Source organism: Neodiprion virginianus, chromosome 3 (genome assembly GCF_021901495.1).
Source record: "Neodiprion virginianus isolate iyNeoVirg1 chromosome 3, iyNeoVirg1.1, whole genome shotgun sequence".
NCBI lineage: Eukaryota > Metazoa > Arthropoda > Insecta > Hymenoptera > Diprionidae > Neodiprion > Neodiprion virginianus.
The window spans coordinates 30,606,286-30,626,625 of NC_060879.1; the positions used below are offsets into that span (position 1 = coordinate 30,606,286).

Below are 20,340 nucleotides of genomic sequence, written 5' to 3' on the forward strand. Positions count from 1 at the left end.
TCGCAATATGAATGCAATTACACCGAGTGAATTAAATAGTGCGTTGACAACATCACATGACGCATTATAACGTAAAAGTGCAATTGAGCTGCGACGAAACGAACCTTATTACATCAAGCGTTGTATATTCTGCAGTCAACGCACCAAGGCTTAATGCCGCGTTCAGATTATATCACTCAGTCGGTACGTTTATTTGAGCTACAAGGTTTCACGGGCGACAACTTATCGATAAAGCAGACGTGATAGGCGCTGTCTTGAGATTTAATGATCTGAACGTATCATAAAATTTATATTATAAAACTTCGTAATGTGACATCCTAAAATGGCAATTAGCAATATTTCGAGGTGTTTTCATTTTGCACCACGGATGTGTTATAGGCAGACCTTTATAGATATATCAGTGTAGCACCAGTGAATGTGTGCCAACTCTTAGAATAAAAAGTCACCAAGTGCAGTCTGCTTACCTCTGCTTCATCAGTGGGTAACTAGGTTTACGGTGTTGTTGAGTGTTGTGTTAGGTTGTGTATTCGCATGATGGACTAGTCAATTGTACGTGAATCCAAGGAAAACACTCATTTAAGTATTTCTGGGCATAAATTAGAGCTCCTGAATATCTGCATTTCTATTTTAACGATAATTAACAAGTAAAAAAATGCCCAGCTCTATCAATCGATTAGTTAAAATCTGATTACATACATTTATAGGTTATCTGTACACCGCTCCAAGTCGAAATCTATTCATTGAAGCTTTGATAACAATGAGTGATAATTCGGGATCCGTAGGATACGATACGCCTTCAGATGGTAAGATCATGCGTCTCATTTTCACCCTGCTTGTGAGAATTACTCGCTCTATAATTAATTGTACAGATATGGAACGTACCCTCAGCATAATTCAACTCCGATATAATCGCTCGACGGGCTTATTCTATTGCTCTACTACTGGCACCTAGAGCAGATTATAAACATGCAGAAAGCGTCGATGTCGAGAAAGTATTCGAGTCGGGGAGAGAACGGAACGTAATAAGACTAGATGCTCTTTCTTTCTACGTGTGCATTAGACAGAGAAAGGAACTAGTCTTACTACTTTTCTTTCTATGCCATTTTCCACTTACACGAAAGTGTATACCAGGAATTCTCCATTTCTCTATGCCCTAAGCATTGACACTATATAACCGCAATGCCTAAAATTCTAATTACTTAGTGTACTGCTGATATGGCGCCAATTAAAGAAAATTGTAATAGTTATCCAGGTCACTCCAAAATATTAGCACCGTTGTAATTATATATAGAGCAGGCACATTTGATCAGATTGAACTAAACACAGTACTATAAAAACTATGGAACAGAAGAATTTTTTCAAACTCATGCAACAGTTTACGGAAGCAGAAGTAATTCTTACCAGTACTTTACGACTCCAACGCAACTCCACTTCGGTCACATGTTCACACCAATAATGATATTCTTCATAATATAGTGTTCACTTTTTTTCATTCACGGTAGAGTGGGTTATCTTGCATTAGGAAGGAAACTGTAACAAGTGGAAAAAATCTAGTACAAAATATTCTTTTTTTTAGTCTCTGTACTGAATTGTATATTATTACTGCATCATTAAATGAGATTAATGTAACATTACTTGTAGCCTTCATCTGACAATATTAAAAACTGGGCAGGCAGAATTGTGAATTGTGAAATCAAATACTTGCATTTTTTAGAAAAACACATGCATAAGCACCGAGTACACGGGTGCACTTTACTGTTTCCATTAGACAGAAGTAGCTGTTTCTAGACGGTTAACATTTATTCAATTTCATGATTTCTTGAACCTGAAACTTGAGTAATACTTGCAAACTAGTCTGTATACCAGCTTGTAACGCAAATCATTCACCTGGATTTCATTTCATTCTTTCAGTCTGCATCTGCCATTGATTGGAATAGTGGAAAATCCTATTCTACAACTTTTCTGAACGCATTTAACTGAGTCAACAAATTATTAGCATGTTATAAAAAAAAAAACAATTTCAAGTATGAAAGAAAAGGCGTTGGTCTTTAAAATATTTACGAATTAAATTTTCTCCTTAATATCAATCCCTTTCTGTTCAGTTTATACGCAATAAATGATGATTGGTCTTTGTCCTTTGGTATTGATAATTTATTCTAATCATTTGGTTCTTACAATCTTTTTAAATCATGGTCTGGTAAGTTTCAATACTTATTATTTTCATTCAAAAATTTCTTAAATTTATTTTCTACCCGTTGTAACGAATACTAAAACTGTTATCTTTTTGTCATACGAGTGTCAAAATGAAGCTATTACACACGAAGTCGAACGTCTAACTTAAATTTTTTTCAAATTTCGGTTACGTTACCGTTAAGAACTACATTGTACGTGATTTATATTAGGAAACCTATCTCGATTCTTTCACAATCGAAAACTATATCATATAAATACCCTATAAACTGTGATGGGCGATTCGAAACTATAGTAGAGTTTCATGGAACGAAGAATTTAGTCTTTCTGGTGCAGACAAACATCTTGCGTATATGTACCTGCACTAATCTAGAGTTCGACACGTATAAAAGGTGATAAACGCTACGTGTTTCCTACCCCAGAAGTTGGATTTATTTTAAGTGGATGTAGAAATACTTATTTCTAATTAGATACATTACGTCTACCAAAAAAGCTTTTTAGGTGCTTTGACATCCCAATTTACTCCTACCTTTTTGAACAGATTTATTTCAAATCTAATCCAGAGACCGGTCAGGACAAGTCCGATCAGGTATTGAATACATAAATGTATTATCCTGGGGTTCCACGCTTAATAGAGTGAAGTAAAAATAATATATTGTGAACACGCACTGCGTACCTTCATACAACCGGAATTGTATATGTCATTCATGACTGTAATCGGATATTAGATATTGAAGTTGGCGCTATGGTCTTACTAACTACATTAACTTGCTTTAAAATTCTAATTTGGATATACAAACAGGATAAACAAATTGCGAGGCTGTCGAACTAGATCGTTGAACCATACAATTTGCTTATGCAAACTTTTTGATGAAAACATAACGCAACGCGTCCCGACTTGGCTCACTGAGCGTGCGCGACAGAATAATCAGGTATTAACGTTTGTCAGAAAACTTGAATACTCACAACAGTCGTCAGTCTACTCAAGCTTTTATGCAAAAAAAAAGTATTATCTACCGCGTTTATCCTCGACGGCAGTTACGATTCTGCCCAAGATGGGAATTCGTTGGCGTTGAAAATTACATTTCCCCAGGTCGGAAATGAAACAGTTACCACAATCAGCGTGATTAGAGTTGGTCCAATACCAGCTACTATGAAATCTTTGGTTTTTATATGCCCGGCAGCACTTACAATAGCATTTGGCGGTGTTCCAACTGGTAAGTGGAACGAAAACGAGCAACAAAAAGTAGCTGGTAGCATCAGATATAACGGATGCAGCTTTATCGCTACACACTGTAAACATGAAAAAGAAACGATTGTTTATCAAGCTTAAAGTTTAACCTGAGATAGAATTAAATGTTAGTGAGTTATGTCATAATCTCATTCATCAGCAATAACTTTCCACAGTCCTGATAAATCGGTAGTGTTTTAAGATTGAAAGATAGAAATTTTCGTCACGATTCTTCACTTACCAATTCGGCAACTACAGGTAATACAATGTTGGCAATAGCAACGTTGGCGGTAAACTCTGTAACCGTCTGAATTATGAGACAAATCACAAATAAAGTAGCTACTGGGGGTAGAGACTCCAAGCCAGATAATGCGTTCCCTAGTAAATCCGAGAGTCCCGAGGAGGTACTTCCCTGGGATATTGCAAAACCACCGCCAAGAACGAACAGCAAACCCCAATGCATTTTTGTTTGAATTAGTTTCCAAGTTATTAAACCCTGACTTGACTTTGTCGGATATTTGCTTGAATCCTTACTGAATGCATTGAGAAACTCCAATTTTGATGGAAGTATAAACATGAGGATTATGACTAACATTGCTGCGGTAGAATCTTTAACAGACCTGTAGTATGAAATTAAAGGAAACATTACTCACGTAATACTTAGAATATCAAGTATACATAGATGTATCAAAATACAAGGAAATGTAAGTTTCTGATTTTTAGAAATTTCCTTCGGCACTTACATCTCCGTGATATAATCGGGCCACCCTGTAACAAATCCGGGATTCCTGAAGAACCACAAAAGAATTACGAAAACGAATAAAACGGCAACAGATAATTCGTGCCACGTGATCGGCCCTAGGTCTCTGTATTTTTGTTCGATAATTCTTTTCGCAACTTTTTCACCCTCTGGACCAATATTTATTGCCTTAGAGTCTTTGCTGTTTGGTCGAAACATTCCCATGTACATTACTTGCAGCCACAACCAGACTAAGAATCCGGAAACAAGCATAGGCGGAATCGCGTAACACATCCAATCAGAAAAATTGATTCCTGGGCTGTCTGGAAAACGGCTACAAACAAAATAGTTTTCCAATGAAACCTTGAATATTCACAAGGTTGAAGTTAGTTACGTGATAGCAACGAAACATCTGGAAGAAAATGCTCTATTTTGCAACTTTAGAACGACTTTGAAAAATGCAAATTTATAAAATATGACCACGCCTCGCTTGCTTTACTACGGTTCACTGAATTTCAGACAGTTATAAATTTGCAAGAAACGATTTTCCTCAATAACTACTGTTAAAATAACGCTACTAACTTCAACCTGATGAGAATTCGCATTTGGCAATATAACATCAATGGAATAAGTTTCACTTACGATTCATAAATTCCTTTAAGCGTTAAATTGGAACCAGTGGCCACCATGGTACCGATACCACCGATGCTAGATGCATAAGCCGCGATGAAATAGTAAGTCATCGTAACATTCGTCGGTTTTTTTGCGCTGAACATGATTTTAATTAAATCCATTAATCGCTTATTAATTACTATAGTATTTGAAAAATCTTATTGATACGGATATTACTGAAAACTACTCACGGTTGACCGTCTTCATTGCCTTCGGTATCATTTGCGTCTTCGATAAACATTTTTCCCAAACCTTGCTACATTAGGTAAAAGTAGTTGAATTAGAATTTCATACGGATATCAGTTACTTATCGATATAACAACAACATCAATCTGTACTTACAGATTCTAATTCCATTAGTACAGTTTCAATAATTGGAACCATCATGGCCGTAGTTGCAGTGTTTGAAATCCACAACGAAATGAACGTAGTGACCAGAAAAATACCAAGAGTTAATCTTGAAAAAGTGAAATTGATTTAACTATAAAAAACATGGAAAATCAAATAATTGAAAGAGGTAATGTGCACAATATCAGAAGCACTGTTTCTATAACAACTAAAATCGTTGTAAGTAGGGTGAAGTAGACAAGGCCCTTTGGGCGGACTTAGAAAGTAAATGAATGTATCCATTGTCTCATGCTTATTTATTCTTTTCTCTTCTCAAAGTTTTGAACCATTTGCACGGATTGTCAAAAAACAGAAAAACGTTACATGAATAAGGTGAACGAAAAATTAATTTCCTGCAAGTACGCCGGAATAGCGTTACAAATAGTTGATTATGTTGTATTCCAAAATTTTATGGAAAAATGTAGAGGGCCTAGTTTTGATTTTTTGCGATTTTTGGAGCAAAACCGTTTTCGTCCGAGAATTGATTTGTAGGAAACTTTTACCACTAATTGGACCCTCGGAAATTTGAAAACACCAACTACAATTTTGAAAGATGTACAGCTACGGAGATGCGACTATTCAAACTAATTCAACCCCAAAGAATGCAAAAAAGAGAACTAGAACTTCGTAGGATCAACATCTGCACAAATGCGATCAAATTTCTAACGAATTCAATTGTTTTTTGGTTTCTTTGCGACGTATTTTGAAATCTGTCCAAATTTGGCGATAGAAATGCAAAGGGCTTAGCGTTAAATTTTCCGATCCCTTTCTGCAACAAACGTCGTGTCCCAAAACTGATTCTTACAAGCCTTTCACCACTAATTTGACCCTCAGGACCCTTTTTGAGACAAACAGAGTATCGCAAAAATCAATAGCTAAGAATATATGACTTAATTTTCGGTTTCTTGGCCGTATCATCTATAGCACTAATCCCAATGACACGGGAGTTGTCTTAACCCCTTTCCGTACCATTTAGATCGACGAAACTCGGACCCAAGTGGTAACTCGTGACTAACTCTCGCGGCGTACCGATAGGAACTGACATTGCGACCGTTATATTACCATGTTTCGTGATGTTTATGTTTGGCCCGATTATCTGTTCACGAGCCTGGCTCGTCATATTCATGTTTGGGTCAAAATCTTCATCACAAGTCAGACTCGTTAAAGCACGGGAAACGGTTAATCGCTTCCTCACCCCCAACTTCTTTAATATCTCGTAATCCAAAATTATGATTCAGTTTTCTATATCGACCATTCGAAATGAAGAAACTGAGGATCGACTATTTCTATACGTCATAGGATCAACCTCTGAGAGAGTGAGAGTAAAATACCCATTTTGTCAGTGACTTCAGACCTCGTTCAATCACTTTCACACTATTAATTATATCTACGAAGCGTTCGGGGAATTAGAGTTATGTGGTTTTCAAATTATCATAATTGTTGCGTAATCCAGAAAATCTACCGTATGTCCTATTACGATACATTCTACGCGTAAAAGAAATCATATATCCAATCAAATGTCACAATTCACTTCAGAATTATTCTAACCATGCGGGGAAAAGACAACTGGTGGACACGAGGAGAAGGTGAAAAAAATTTCGAGACTGCAAGCATTCAATCACCTTGTTACGACGCAAAACGCTTCTTATCAATATTCGCTTATTATCTGGAAAGAAGTTCAATATCGTGGCTTACGATTAATATTGAGCCGAATGTAATACGGGCAACTTTTAACTACTACCGCCTGAAAATAAAACATGACTGTAACTGAATTGCGGTGCATTTGTGAATGTTGAAATATGATAAGATAATTATTACCTTCTATGGCTACACCCGACAAGCCGAATAATGGTGAATGCGACGCGCAAGTGAAGTCCCGAATGTTCAATTGCAGTTGCTATAACGATACTTGCTATGAACATCATCGTTGTATCGTTGAGGTAACACGTGGTTGTGTCGCTTGTGTTCAAAATTCCCATCAACGGGAAAAGCACAATGGGTATAAAGGAAGTTACCGGTAGAGGCAGTGCTTCGGTTACCCAGTACAATGCCATGATTGCAACGACATACATGCATTTGTATGCCTGCGTAAAAAAATTCTCATTTTTTAGTTGCTCTAATTGAATCGAAGACCTTGGAGGACGCTAGCATTATAGTTTAGAATTTCAAATTAATTAAATTTCAGAAATGCAACCTACCGTTGAATCTTGATATATAAGTATTGGACACAGAATTATTGGCCATAATATTACAATCCACGATCTCCAGTACATTCCGAAAAAACCAAGCAGAAGTCGTCCAAAACTTACATCTTTCCTGAAAGAAACAACAATGCATTGTAAAAAATGACGCCAGCAGATACAAGTAACATCAGTTACAATTGCAGAGCGTATTCCTTGAGGTAAATTGTGTAAACCAACCTTACAAATTCGGCATCACTTCTCGCGGCGGGATCCACCTGGACGGCATCCAGTTTTGTGGCACTCATAACGTAGTCTAATAAAGTTTACACTGGAAACAGAATTCACAAAGTTCATACAGTAGTTAAGTTCATACTTCTTCTTAAGCAAACAATGAAATAAAACGGTAGAAATGTTACTCACTTCCATTAAACATAACTGAACTATTCCGGAATTACATAAAAAAAATTCATTATTTTCAAATAATGATCGACGCTTGGTGTTCTTGACTTCCATTTTATATCGATCTTAACGACATATTAATCAAACTTACACTATAATAAATAAAAATGGAACTTTTAAAAACGATCCCACCATGTGTAATAATGACAAGAGAATAAGGTTAAATCAGTATCGTAGATGTTGCGCAAGACACAAATTAAAAAAAAAAAATGAAAATCTCCCAAGAAACGCATGAATGTTACTGTAGAACTGTTCGACCGCTTATCATCGGATAACGGAGGTTCTGAAAACTTTACGCGAATACTCCGAATTTTGACAAGAATTCGTATCTAGAATTCAAATGCATTTTCGACCGGTGAAGTTGAACCTCTGTTACTGTATCTCATACTTCAGTGTCTAACAAAATTAGCAGTGCGAAGAACGAAAAAAAATATCAATGTACACTGATAAACAAATTTTTAATCATAGGCTACCAGTTTATCTGAATCCTTAGTGTCGTATTAATAACATGATGTACAGCCAGGCTTTTCCGTATGTTATCCCCAAATTATATGGATTAAAAATAATGCAAAACTAAAATATTGCTTATTTGGCTTAAAATCCAGCTCGCTTGCTTAAAAGAGTTATAACCACTGCTGGGCAATACTTGAAATGGTTTCATTTAAAATAGGCATTTAAAATGTAAATGAAATTTTGTATTTAACATTTTAAATTTTCTCAAAGTAACCATTTACGTTATGTTTTTGAAAGCGTTTTCCACTTTTTAGTTGAAATGGATATATTGAAGCATTTCACCCAGCAGTATCAAGTACAATAAGCTTGCCGTCATCTACACCAGTGGAACGATTGTCTACCTACGGTTTTATGATCATGCAAACCAGAAGGAGGAGCATGAATGACGACACGGTCCAGAAGCAGTCGCTCCTCAAACCGAATACTGCATACATAAAGTAAAAAGAAAAGAGAATCAGAAGGATAATCAACATGTTTGATTTTCGTGTAAAATTCGCATCTCCGAAAATAACGATCCGATCTAGTCGATCTGTGTACCGTTGTCCAGTGTTATGACATTATGAATATTATGATCGCACGTGCACCATAGAAAAACACTCTACGAAGAAAACGGACCACCTTACCGTGAGGATGAAAATTCAAATTCTGTGATCGTTGACCATTCACTGTGAATCCTTTGCGTTCCTCAATTTCGCACTCAATTGGCAATAATACTTTGTAAAATTCAGACCAACTGCAACGGATTTATCGCATCGGCGTTTAAGACTATTAACAGGCGCCGGTAGACTCTGTAATACTTTCGGGAGCAGCAGAAGCCGCTACCGATCAGGTCTCTACGTTGCAACAATATCCAACGATATCCATGTATCTCACTGGTCTTTAAGCTTCTGCCCAATAACGCCTCCCACCTTTATTTTTTGTACTCGCTCGCTTGATATGACACAAAAAATGTGGGACGGTGAATTTAACGCCGTTCAGGGTTAAATCCTGAAATAATGAAAATGTGTGCTTTGACATGATCCAAAGAGATTTCACATACGCTTTAACTAAGTAAAGAATCTGAGACACTGCGAGAACTTAAATTAATTCCAGTTTTGGCGTAATCATAACTTTTATAAACATGATCGGTATCGGTCTGAAACCCAATGGAGTAGCTGTTATTTGTAACTTATTTATATTTATGAATAATTTGAACAGTTACCTAACTTTATCTACGATAATGATCGGCCAAATTATGTAAATACGTATTCCGGATGCCACGAATGTTACGATGGCTCGTGATTTTATGAATAAGTAAAGTAAATACTACAAACAAGTATTAAGTGAGGATCTAACCCTCATGGGACTTGCATAAGGTGGGTTTTCAATCGATCAAAATGATCGCAGAGATTAACTTTCGAGTCTCATTTGATCCGCATGGTAACCATAACAGAATTTAAAGACGAGGAAAGAAAACTCATCTTGACCAACGCTATTTCACATTTTACCGATGGATTTTGATTGGTGATTCATATCATTGAGAAAAAATGATGTTGTTGATGTTGTTGTTACAATATGTAATAAATGTAGGCGCATGTGTAATTACTTAATTATCAATATCCAACGGTATGTATCCGTTGGGGTCTCACATAGGTACTAGTATCGCCGTCGACGGCAAAGATATGAAAATGTTAACCGCACAAACAGGTGCTCGAGTAGATACTCAAAGGTAGGATAACGATCAGAAAAGAATATGTTGAGTAGGTACCTTAATCTAAGAGACCAATTTAAAGGGATTAACTACCGGTGTTCCAAGTCTTACATTAGCAGCAATAAAAAATTGATTGAATCAGGAATAGTATCCACGATAAGAGCTGAATTTGTAACCATATGATGATTCTTTTTAAAACCAAAAGTTATGAGGAAGCATCTACAAGACCGTATAGCCTCGCAGATGGGGCCGTAACTATATCGATGTCTGCCTTCAAATACGGTACTTACTGACGTTTCAATGGATGATTATTGGAATTAAACTTTCATTCCATGAACTCACATCAATATATTTACGTACGTGATGTGTACCAGAAAATTATTTTCATCTAGTCGTTTCCATCTAATCAACCGTTACATGTTAGTTTGAATTTCTATTGTTGCTGACAGCTAGAAGTTCTGATTTGATTGAATCTTCTGCAAACCGATTGCAAGTTTGTCTCTATTTCATAGCGAGCATTTCAATTTTTCAATTACGGAACTTGCTAAGTTAACATTGAGAGGGACTATAAATTGTGGTGACGAACGTATCAATAATTCCTACCCATCGCTCAGCAAAAATCCAATCATTTATCGTCGGTACTCACGGAAATAATCTTACAGGATTCCCGGACATGAATATTACTCAAGTATTTTTCTACAAAGAATGAACAAACTAGACATTTAAGGATTTTATCAATTCAATGACACGTATGCCTGAAATAGAGTCTCTCGAAGAACTGTTTACAAGATCTATTATTTATATCTAGGGTACAGGAATGGATGTTCATTTCACGCATCGCATAAAATGAAGAAAATATCATTTGTGCAATAGATGTGTACGGGTGCTCATTTTACACACAGGAACATCACTTTCCGCATTAATATCCAAAATAAGAGGTTGTAAAAAATTGCAAAATACGCAAGCTGGGTTTTTTATAACCTCTCGATTACAAAAAAACAGGGAAAAACATTATTTACACAGCTTCCAATAGTTATTAACTCTATTATACAATCTTGAAAGATAAATGATCATAATTTACGTATTAACAGTAAGAAATTTGACTGACTTCAGGCAGTTCTATGACGCACGCGATTAAACGTGAACCATGGACGATTCGTTTTGTCTTTTTCTTTTGCCTGACTCTACCACAAATATACACATATTCAGATAAACATCGCGGAATCAAGATCAAATGTGAAATTCTAATATCTTTCACGAATGCAGTATGAATACGATTAGATTACTTTAACAGGAATTGCACGTTGATGTTATCAGTAAATGCAGGGAAAACCACATAAAAAATATATCGTATTAAATTGGAGTAGATTTAGGTACAGCTTAAAAAATGTATTCAAACATATCAACGATTAATCATTAGTATTAGGTATTTTTAATCTGAACTCCAATGCAAACTTGCAGCCATGCCGAGAAAACCCCATAAAGGCATAATACTGGATTCCCTTATATTTGTGCTTCAGTGTTGAATTTTTGTACCTTCTTTATAGTGAATTACGCGTATTGTAAATGCTTCAAAGGCAAAAGACGTAAATAGAAGCTGCGGATTACAAATCTGTGCTGTTAGTTATTCTTCGTCATTAATTTTTACATGCAGCATCGTACAGAATCTACGCCAGTATTTCCTTCGCGATCCTGCTACTTGGCGTTGGCGTGCCGTTATGGTGGCACACGACGGCTGTACCGAGGGTGACACTTCCCTACGATGGAATCGCACAATTGAGCAACTTGGACATCAAGATCAGCACGAGAATTTTGGTAGCTGCCTTGACTGAAAATCGTGCCAAATTATTAGTCGAAGAAATAAACCGCGAGCTCAAGTCAGCCGGTAAGTATAATTTATCGTGTAGAAAGATCAATACCACAATGGGAATGATTTCACTGCCGAAAAACTATTCTGCATGCAATACTCAGCGAATGCAGGTGATAAACGAAATGAAACGGTCGAGCTGCGGTGAAAGCACGAAGTACGGTGTTTAACTTTTATCAATATTTAAACCAGCAAAAAAAAAAAAACAATTGTCACTAGTTCATGAGCAATCTTAAATATCATCGGCGTACTGACAAACCAGATACCGTATCTAGACACATGATCGCGGTGAGCCTGAAGCAATTTCGAAGATGTCTAAACCTGATTACCCAAGTATAATGTAGCGAAGATCTAAATTTCGCGATAAGACGATTCATCAACAATTCTCAATGATTCTCAATGAGCTAACCATCCGTCTACTTATCGACATCAATAATAAACCTCATACTATGATACATAGAGATTATATCACTGGACGAACACTATATCGACAAAACACATAACTAATACTCATGCAGACCTCGGATCTAAAATTGTTATAATTCAAGGAGAATGAATAAAAACTTCCGTACATTCTCGACCTTATTTTTCAGGTAATAACGAGGACGATTTGTTAAACTCCATTCACAGTTCAATTCGATAATGCCTGCAATGTCCAAAACAAAGGAAATGTTTCATGCATAATCTGTTCATAGAAATACTCACAGGAATGACAATACTCACGAGTAATAATAGAGCTGTATGATATAATAATATATCAGAGTGCAACATGCAGTGTTTTTTCCATCGCTCTTAACTTTGAATGCAGTAATATCAGTAAATCACGTTTTTATGTTAGGAGCATGAGACAGTTTTAATTGCAATTTTTTGCTGGACCCACTGTCGTTACGGTTGACTTTACGGTAACAGTATTTTACCATGTAGAGTGGCGATTGTCGGATTCAATCACCAGCCCGTGATTCCGAAGGAAAGCGTATAACCACGTTAACCGAATATCCTGCCAATCACTACCATGGGAGTAGAGTACAATTTTTCTTTGCGAATTCTCAAATCCTTGTCAGATCTCTAAATAAGACTTGATGTACGATGTACGAACACCAAGTATTTTCGTTTTACATTCTGCATAAATATGTGCGAGCGAATCAAGTTAATCTATAAGTCGATTAAGGATTATTATTTGATAACAAGGAATTGACATTTTATCATGATAATTATTTGGGATGAAATCTGAAAAAAGTCATGTTACCTGATCATCACATTTCATCGTGAAAAAGTTTACAGATCGGTATTGAAATGATTTTCTATCCATAAAAGCTTACACTATTTCTTGTTTTTCATTTCTTTTTAAACCATAATGGTTTAATATCAATGATTGTTTTATGTTTTCAGAACTCTACAATCTTCAGATCTCACATGCCGTAATTTCAAGTAATTTAATATCCTCGGCAATTACTATACACGATCTTGAAAAAATAGCAATTAATTTCGACGTTCAAGTCGGCGAATTGCTTTTACTTGAAGTACCGAATCTGAGTGATGGTGTTCTCGCAGGCTCTCACAGAACAATATTCTTCTCACCTGAAGCGAGTAAGTATGATGATTAAGAAAAGTAAAAAATTTCAAATATCCATAATCGCTGATCGTTGTGTAAGTGTGAACTTTAGAATATACTTTCAATTATCCTCTTATGGACGTTACATTGCTATTATGATCATGATCAAGAACTGTACATCTTTCATCGCTACAACAGTTAATTTATCTCAAACATTTATGATGTTTCCTCCTTCCTACTTCGTCTTGAGTACATGTACAAATGGTCGTGGACATGATCAAATATATAAATTATCTGTAGTTAGGATAAAAGCTACAATATTATTTGATCACGGCAATCAAAGTAGTAGGTATTGGTTTAGGTGTATGATTCTCGGGATATAAAAAAAAATCGGGATGACGTACATGTATAATTGAAGATGGTGATATTCTGATAACTTACAGGTGGGTTGAAACTAACTCAAGTACTATCTAACTGGATCTTACTAAACAAATCAGTGGCTTTGACAAGGAACGCGTTGGCTGAACCTACTCAATTCAGCTTGGATAAACAAAATAGAAGACGGTTTCCCGCTAGTTCAGCCTATGATGTTCTCCTTACTCTCGTCAACCCATATCCGGACAAACTGACAGTCGATTGGCATTTGCCCAATGTCATAAAAGGTAAATCAATAGATAATGGTATAGGAATGTTCAACCGATTGGGATTAAACGTTTGTCAACAGCTCTGCCTTGTCGAGAATGAGCCGACAATTACTATAAAAATCAGGAATCAAACTCGAATCTGCAGTTTATGAAACCTAGAGTTTATCGTCAAGATTATATACCCAGTTAAACTCTGATATTCAACTTAAGTACATCGAAGGAACTGTAATAAACCAGAATTATTTATTATGCTGTCCAGAATACATCGAACCATTCCTGGATGAACTTTCGGTGGTGGCGAACTTCACGGTTAAATCGCAATGGCTGTACCTTGTTCCATTGGATGTAACGCCAAAACAGATACCTGACAGTAGTGTGCTTGGCAGACACTATGCGTTACCAGAAGATGTGTTGCCACAGATTATAACACCACTAGAAAAGAAATTAGGCAAGTCCTTATTATTTGAGAATACACTGTTAATGAAAATTACTTTACACATTTCTTAATTACATTAGTTGATTATTGCTATATTAATTTACTTATACCGATTCTAGCATCACAAGTCAGCCTCAATCCATGTATCAATTTGGTGATGTATACACCTCCGTGTGACAAAGCACCGCTTCATATTTACACACGTAGTGGTCACCGATCAAAAACGTCAAGCAACGTTGAGGCTTTTCTCTCCCCGAGGTCGAGGATTGACTTTTTTTTTAATTCTGGACAAACTGGCAATTAACGATCTTGTTAGAAACTTCAAATAACGTATTCATACTTCTAGGTGGGGTGGCGTTGTGATAGCTAATCCTCCAATCGAGTCTTGTATAGACGTGGAAGATAATCAAATGGTTACATTCAGTCCAGAAGCATCCAGTATTATGGGCGTATTCATTGCCCATCTCAGACTACTACTAGGAATCCCAGACAAGGTAAAACTGTAATCAGAACGTAAATTACACAATGGGAAAGGCGACTGCGACGTTTCGCCGCGACGGCGCCCCTGTGTTTTCGGTTATTGGGGTGGTGATACCGGTAACGTCTTTCCAGTCCACCGTAACCGAAACTACAGTGCTGCCCTATATGATCCGGTTTCCTGTCGCCATCCCCATTGAATTTATTTGTGGTAACATGTGAAAATTTTCTGAAGGAACCTATCGCTGGAGCAGCATTGGTCCGACTAGACAATTCAAAACCACGTGAATGGGAATTAGATGCTCTGCTTAGAATCCGAGCTGTAGAGCAACTGACCTCAGCTAAACTTACTTTACAATCTTTGGCTCAATTGTTGGAAGAAATTAGCAACATTGTGATCACAGATACAGTTGGCGATAGAATAAATGGGGCTCTAAAGTGGGTCGAAGATTCCGCCGACAAGCTGAGACACGGTAAACTAATGGAAGGTTTCGCTTCAAGTAAAGAAGCTTTTGTTACTGCCGAAGCTGCGTTTACCGACCCATCTCTTCTGGCTCTACTGTATTTTCCCGACGACCAGAAGTAAGTACGTTAAACGATGTTGGTTTTTATCAATCTTCATTTTTGTTTCCAATTATAGTTCAATTGGTTTAAAACCACGTGAGAGTCAATAAGTCGTAACGTACATACATATAATTTATTAAATTATATTTTTATGAAATTTCAGGTATGCAGTGTATATTCCACTATTTCTGCCTGTCATGATACCCGTACTACTGTCTCTGAGAAACATATGGAGGTATTTTTTCTCAAAAACCGAGGAAAATGAAACCAATAAGGGCGAACTGACTGAGGAAACCAAAGAGATTGATAAACCTAAGACTGACTAATATTTTTTGGCTTTTCAAATAACGTTAGGTCAGTCATTCGGATAAAGATGCATGTCAGTTAGAAATTATTGACATACCTTTGTATAACTGGAAACAATGTTCATATTCAGAACTAAATAAGACAACTTCGGACTCCAGTTTATCTGCAGTTAAAAAATTTGAATGCAAAAATTCAACAGCCACTAAGACTGTACTTGCTTGGCAGTTGTGTGAATTCTAAATAGTCACAAAATCTATATGTTTTTTCCTTATTGTCTATTATTGTTCCCATGTAACCAATATAAGGAGTATCCCACGTGAAATGGTACGGGTTTTGGCCGATGGTCAGCGAATGTGACATCCGGCTAGCATCTTATCCCTTAATATCCTGTGAAGGGTCTTCCATAGTTTTGAGTCCCAAATAATTCTCGACTTCCCGCAAATCGCGATTGTAGAATTTTCCTTAGGATCTACTCGCTTCACTTGAAAATTTTACTGAACATAATTCGAATTATGAAAAAAGTGTGATATAATTTTCTTGTTCGCCTACAATAAAGTACTGAAAAAAAACTTTTTTCAATTTTCAATCAAATTTTTACAATAATTTATTGCCGCTAAACAAAAAAAAAAAATTACACCACACTTTTTTCGAAACTTGAACTATGTTTAATAAGTGAATCGAGTAGAGCCTAAGCAACATTCTTCAATCACGATTTTTGGGGAGTCCAGAATTATTTGGGACTCAAAACTATAGAAGATTCTTCACAAGGTAGTAAGGAATAAGATTCTGGCCGGACGTCACGTTCGCTGACCATCGGCCGAAACCTATCGCGTTTCGTGTCGAATACCCCATAAGTTCATTTAATTTACATGTGAAATGTGGTAAACACGTATTTTCATGCTACGAATTACATACCTACTCCGTTTTCATAAAATGATATTGAAGGGATAACAACTGGAAAATTATGATCAAATACCCGAATAAACCTTTTGTTAACCTTTGATATTATTTATCACTATACTACCTCACTGCGAATAAACTAAAACTCCTAAGTCATTTAAGCATGTGAAAAATATAAACCTGATTTCTAATTTCTACTTTAATTTGTATTCAACTTCTTTTTCCTTTTTCCACCATTATAAACGCAAAACATTCAGAGAAACTACAGATAACACATATAATTTTCGAATGATTTGTGAATATAATTACTTAGTTTGAAGATTGATTTATTGAATCATGTTTGATATTATACAGGTCTTTCAAAATTTTAGTTGGTGTCATAGAGTCAATACAAGTATTGGCTGCATTTTCTATTACTTTTTTTTTTTTTGTTCACGTATTAAGATTTCCTGTATATCAAATATTTCAAATTGCACACAAGTGATTTAAATAACATTACATCTAATTGTACATAATATAATAGTTCACTTAAAAAGAAACATTTCTTTCATTTAATACGTAAAAAGTAAAAGCTACGCAAAACTTATACTATATTTAAAATTTATTCATTAACTTTTCATTTTATGAAATAAATTCAGTCTCCTTTTTGTAAGGTCTTAAAGTGGGACTTCTTTTATAAACTGATTTTTGAAATTTTTTTTTGATTGTTCTACCTATTGTGATTTACTTCAAGAATACTCCTACTTTGAAAAGAAGCAGGTTCAAGGCAAATGAATCATATGGTACTACCAAAAAAGTATTATAACGATGATGCAAAAATCATGAGCAAAGTAAGCAAACCAAAATGGGTATTTCAGATCAACATACTAAAGGTTTCTGGTCAAACAATGGATGAACATAAATCCACAAAATTACTAAACAAATAGATGAGAACATAAATACTGGTATAATATGTATATTTTGTATGCCGGAGGTCACATGACTATCTTTCAATACATCGTAATATTATTTCCCAAGTAAACTAGGGCCAAGTAAAACAGCAATAGTTTGTTTGGACATAGCAGAAATACATTTGATTAGAAATGTCCCTACTGAGATATTAACCTTCGCTGCTTTTCTATGTAATTATCCAGGAAATTATATCAGCTCTTTCATTGAAATCTACTGTACTTCCAACTGAACTTGTGAAATCAAATTCAAGTTCATCTAAGAATTCCAATTCAATGCAATTTTTTGTCTAAGCCTCTGACTCGAATATTGACAATTAATTATACAAATTCATATTTTGTGGAAATAATTTTCATTAATATTAAATTCTGAAATAACACGAATCAATACTTATCATGGCGAGTAAGAATTCATTATTATAAAAAAATTAACGGTTCATTACATTTCATGGAAGGTATCAATGACAATGGTACATATTCTATTATACTGGAAAATGATGGAAACAAAGTAGGAGTGATCATTTTTACTCTCTAACTCATTCCATTTTCTCTATCAATCACTACCAATTGGGTGATTTTTGAAATATGATTTGAATCAGGCGTAAATGCCAGTTTTTGATAAATAGTTTGACTATATAATTCAATATAGTCTGGTAAAGACTCTGAACAGTAATCTGCAATGTATAGATATCAATATTAAAAAAAGAGAGATCTCAAAGAGAGATTTAGTGATTTTATTAATCAAGAAATTACTAGAGTAGAATTCATCAACCAAATAGATAAGCTAATTTCTGGCACTATTGACGGGACATCAATTTTAAGATGAATTTTACATTTTTTCAATACGAGTTCGCTTCTTCAGGAGTACAAAATAGCAATGCGATTAATCAATATTTTTTTGATGTTTTTTTTATTTCATTTTTTATATCAATGTCACATCGCTGCATTGGCGTAGCTTAGTTGACAAAGTGCCAATTTCATCTCCAAGTGTTTCATTAGATGAACTGCGCTTATTCCGCAACTGTAGTTGAGGAGCCTTTATTTACAATTATTATATACCAAATTTACGCTTCTTACAGTAATATACGGGGATAAGAATCCACCAGTAATTGTAATTTCGATTTATTCGCAAATTTACGACATGTGCCAAGAGATATTTGAACACATGCAGGATCATACTTTTTCTCAACTTCTCATTGTCAAACAAATTATTTTCAATAAAACACACAGTCAGGCTTGTACAATGCTGTGTCATAGTTTTCACTTGTACATTTCGTTGTTACAGCCAAACTAAATTATAATAAACAAAGGAGACCAAGAGTCAATGCACAAATACATAACTCTCTGTGTAGAAACGGTACATTGTTTCATTTTCCTTGCACATTAGGTAAGCTTAGGTGAGAAAATCATGTCTAATTAATTGCGTGAATACAACTTTTATCTTTCATCTGAGAATAACATAGATTTAGCAAAGCTGAAAAACCGTCTGTCATTTCTGTTTATAATCTTTGCTAGTTAATAAATGATATCGAAACTAAAAGCATTTCATCCTCGCCACTATTCATTCATTTTGCAGTTTGAAAGCCATCTAAGACGGAATATTATTCATGTTTGTGTCTGTTGGATAAATTGATTATTGGTCGGACAATCAAACGATCACTCAAAAAGTAGCGTGACTTGCAATAAATACGTAGTTATGATACTGTGAGGGTAAGTTTTCACTTTTTGCAGTTAGGATTAAAAATTTTTTATTAAAATATAGCAACAATTGATTCAAAAATAGCACTTACATGCACATATTCTTAGATCAAATGTTCGACACACTTTTATTGGACATGACATTTAGGAAAACAAAACTAAAATTTTAAGATTCATGTGAAATTTTCTATTAAAAGTAAACTAAGATTACTGTGTGTTTATTTTCCTTCCTCGTTACGCTGAGCTGTTAGAATTCTGTGTGAAATTGAAAAAAAAAAAAATATTATTAGGTATATTAAACCATGGATTATGAAGCAGCGAAAGCCGCACGATAATCGAACTTTACAACTAACTATGTAAATTATGGAACTGCACATGGCTATTCAATTTATGCATATACCCTTGGCCTACCTATCATGGTAACACCATCTTAAGCTAAATCGATTAAAATCCAATGCTCAAAGTCGGTGAAATTTAAAATGAAATGTACAACAAACAACATCTTCTTAATCAGTAAACACTAAAACTTGAAACAACTGTTGAATCATCTAAACCAGGACAATGATCTTAGGGTAATTGATTATTGTTGTAAATAGAATGCCATAGCAAACCTAAACTGATTACAGTAAATATTCTGTTATAGCAGATCACCAGAAATGAGGTTGCACGTAGCCTCCGCCCATTCCTATAGGATTGAACCGATGCGGGTGTATCTTTTCCATCCGCATGGCACCAGGACCCCCACCAATGAATCCTCCTGTATGGTGTCCGCCTCTCGGCGCAAAGCTCCCTCCTCTCCCCAGCACTCCTGGTCCGTTAGATCCAGTCATAGTAGCACCTGACCCGCTGCTGCTACCGCCTCGTCCGCCTCGACTTCCACCTGAA

The 20,340-nt window shown here is 35.6% G+C and overlaps 3 protein-coding genes across 8 annotated transcripts in view; 1 reads left to right on the top strand and 2 right to left on the bottom strand.

The window, feature by feature from the left end:
* Positions 1–179: 179 nt before the first annotated feature.
* Positions 180–17,591, top strand: LOC124299985 (GPI transamidase component PIG-S). 2 transcript variants are annotated; one of them, XM_046753555.1, is made up of 10 exons: positions 180–549; positions 705–803; positions 11,719–11,949; positions 13,321–13,518; positions 13,927–14,145; positions 14,387–14,575; positions 14,683–14,821; positions 14,910–15,057; positions 15,276–15,622; positions 15,768–17,591. In XM_046753555.1, exons 2-10 carry the CDS (start codon positions 758–760, stop codon positions 15,928–15,930), a joined length of 1,680 nt encoding a protein of 559 aa, XP_046609511.1. In that variant the 5' UTR covers positions 180–549; positions 705–757; the 3' UTR covers positions 15,931–17,591. The 2 variants fall into 2 exon arrangements, with proteins under 2 accessions (XP_046609511.1, XP_046609512.1); XM_046753556.1 differs by lacking the exon at positions 11,719–11,949 and having other exon boundaries at positions 181–549.
* On the bottom strand, positions 2,687–9,827 carry LOC124299984 (protein I'm not dead yet-like). 2 transcript variants are annotated; one of them, XM_046753553.1, is made up of 10 exons: positions 8,998–9,827; positions 7,640–7,730; positions 7,418–7,535; positions 7,038–7,303; positions 5,175–5,289; positions 5,024–5,088; positions 4,803–4,928; positions 4,165–4,494; positions 3,663–4,041; positions 2,687–3,483 (listed from the first exon to the last, which is right to left on the bottom strand). In XM_046753553.1, the coding sequence occupies exons 2-10, from the start codon at positions 7,705–7,707 to the stop codon at positions 3,229–3,231; spliced, it is 1,722 nt and encodes a 573-aa protein (XP_046609509.1). In that variant the 5' UTR covers positions 7,708–7,730; positions 8,998–9,827; the 3' UTR covers positions 2,687–3,228. The 2 variants fall into 2 exon arrangements, with proteins under 2 accessions (XP_046609509.1, XP_046609510.1); XM_046753554.1 differs by lacking the exon at positions 8,998–9,827 and adding an exon at positions 8,657–8,737.
* LOC124299993 (sex-lethal homolog) overlaps positions 16,569–20,340 on the bottom strand; it is a 15,209-nt gene continuing 11,437 nt past the window's right edge. For 3 of the 4 annotated variants that reach the window (XM_046753567.1, XM_046753570.1, XM_046753569.1), the window contains exon 6: positions 16,569–20,335. In XM_046753567.1, coding sequence (XP_046609523.1) covers positions 20,103–20,335 — 233 coding nt within the window. In that variant the 3' untranslated portion in view covers positions 16,569–20,102. The remainder of the gene's footprint in view (positions 20,336–20,340) is intronic. The other variant, XM_046753568.1, reaches the window with a different exon arrangement.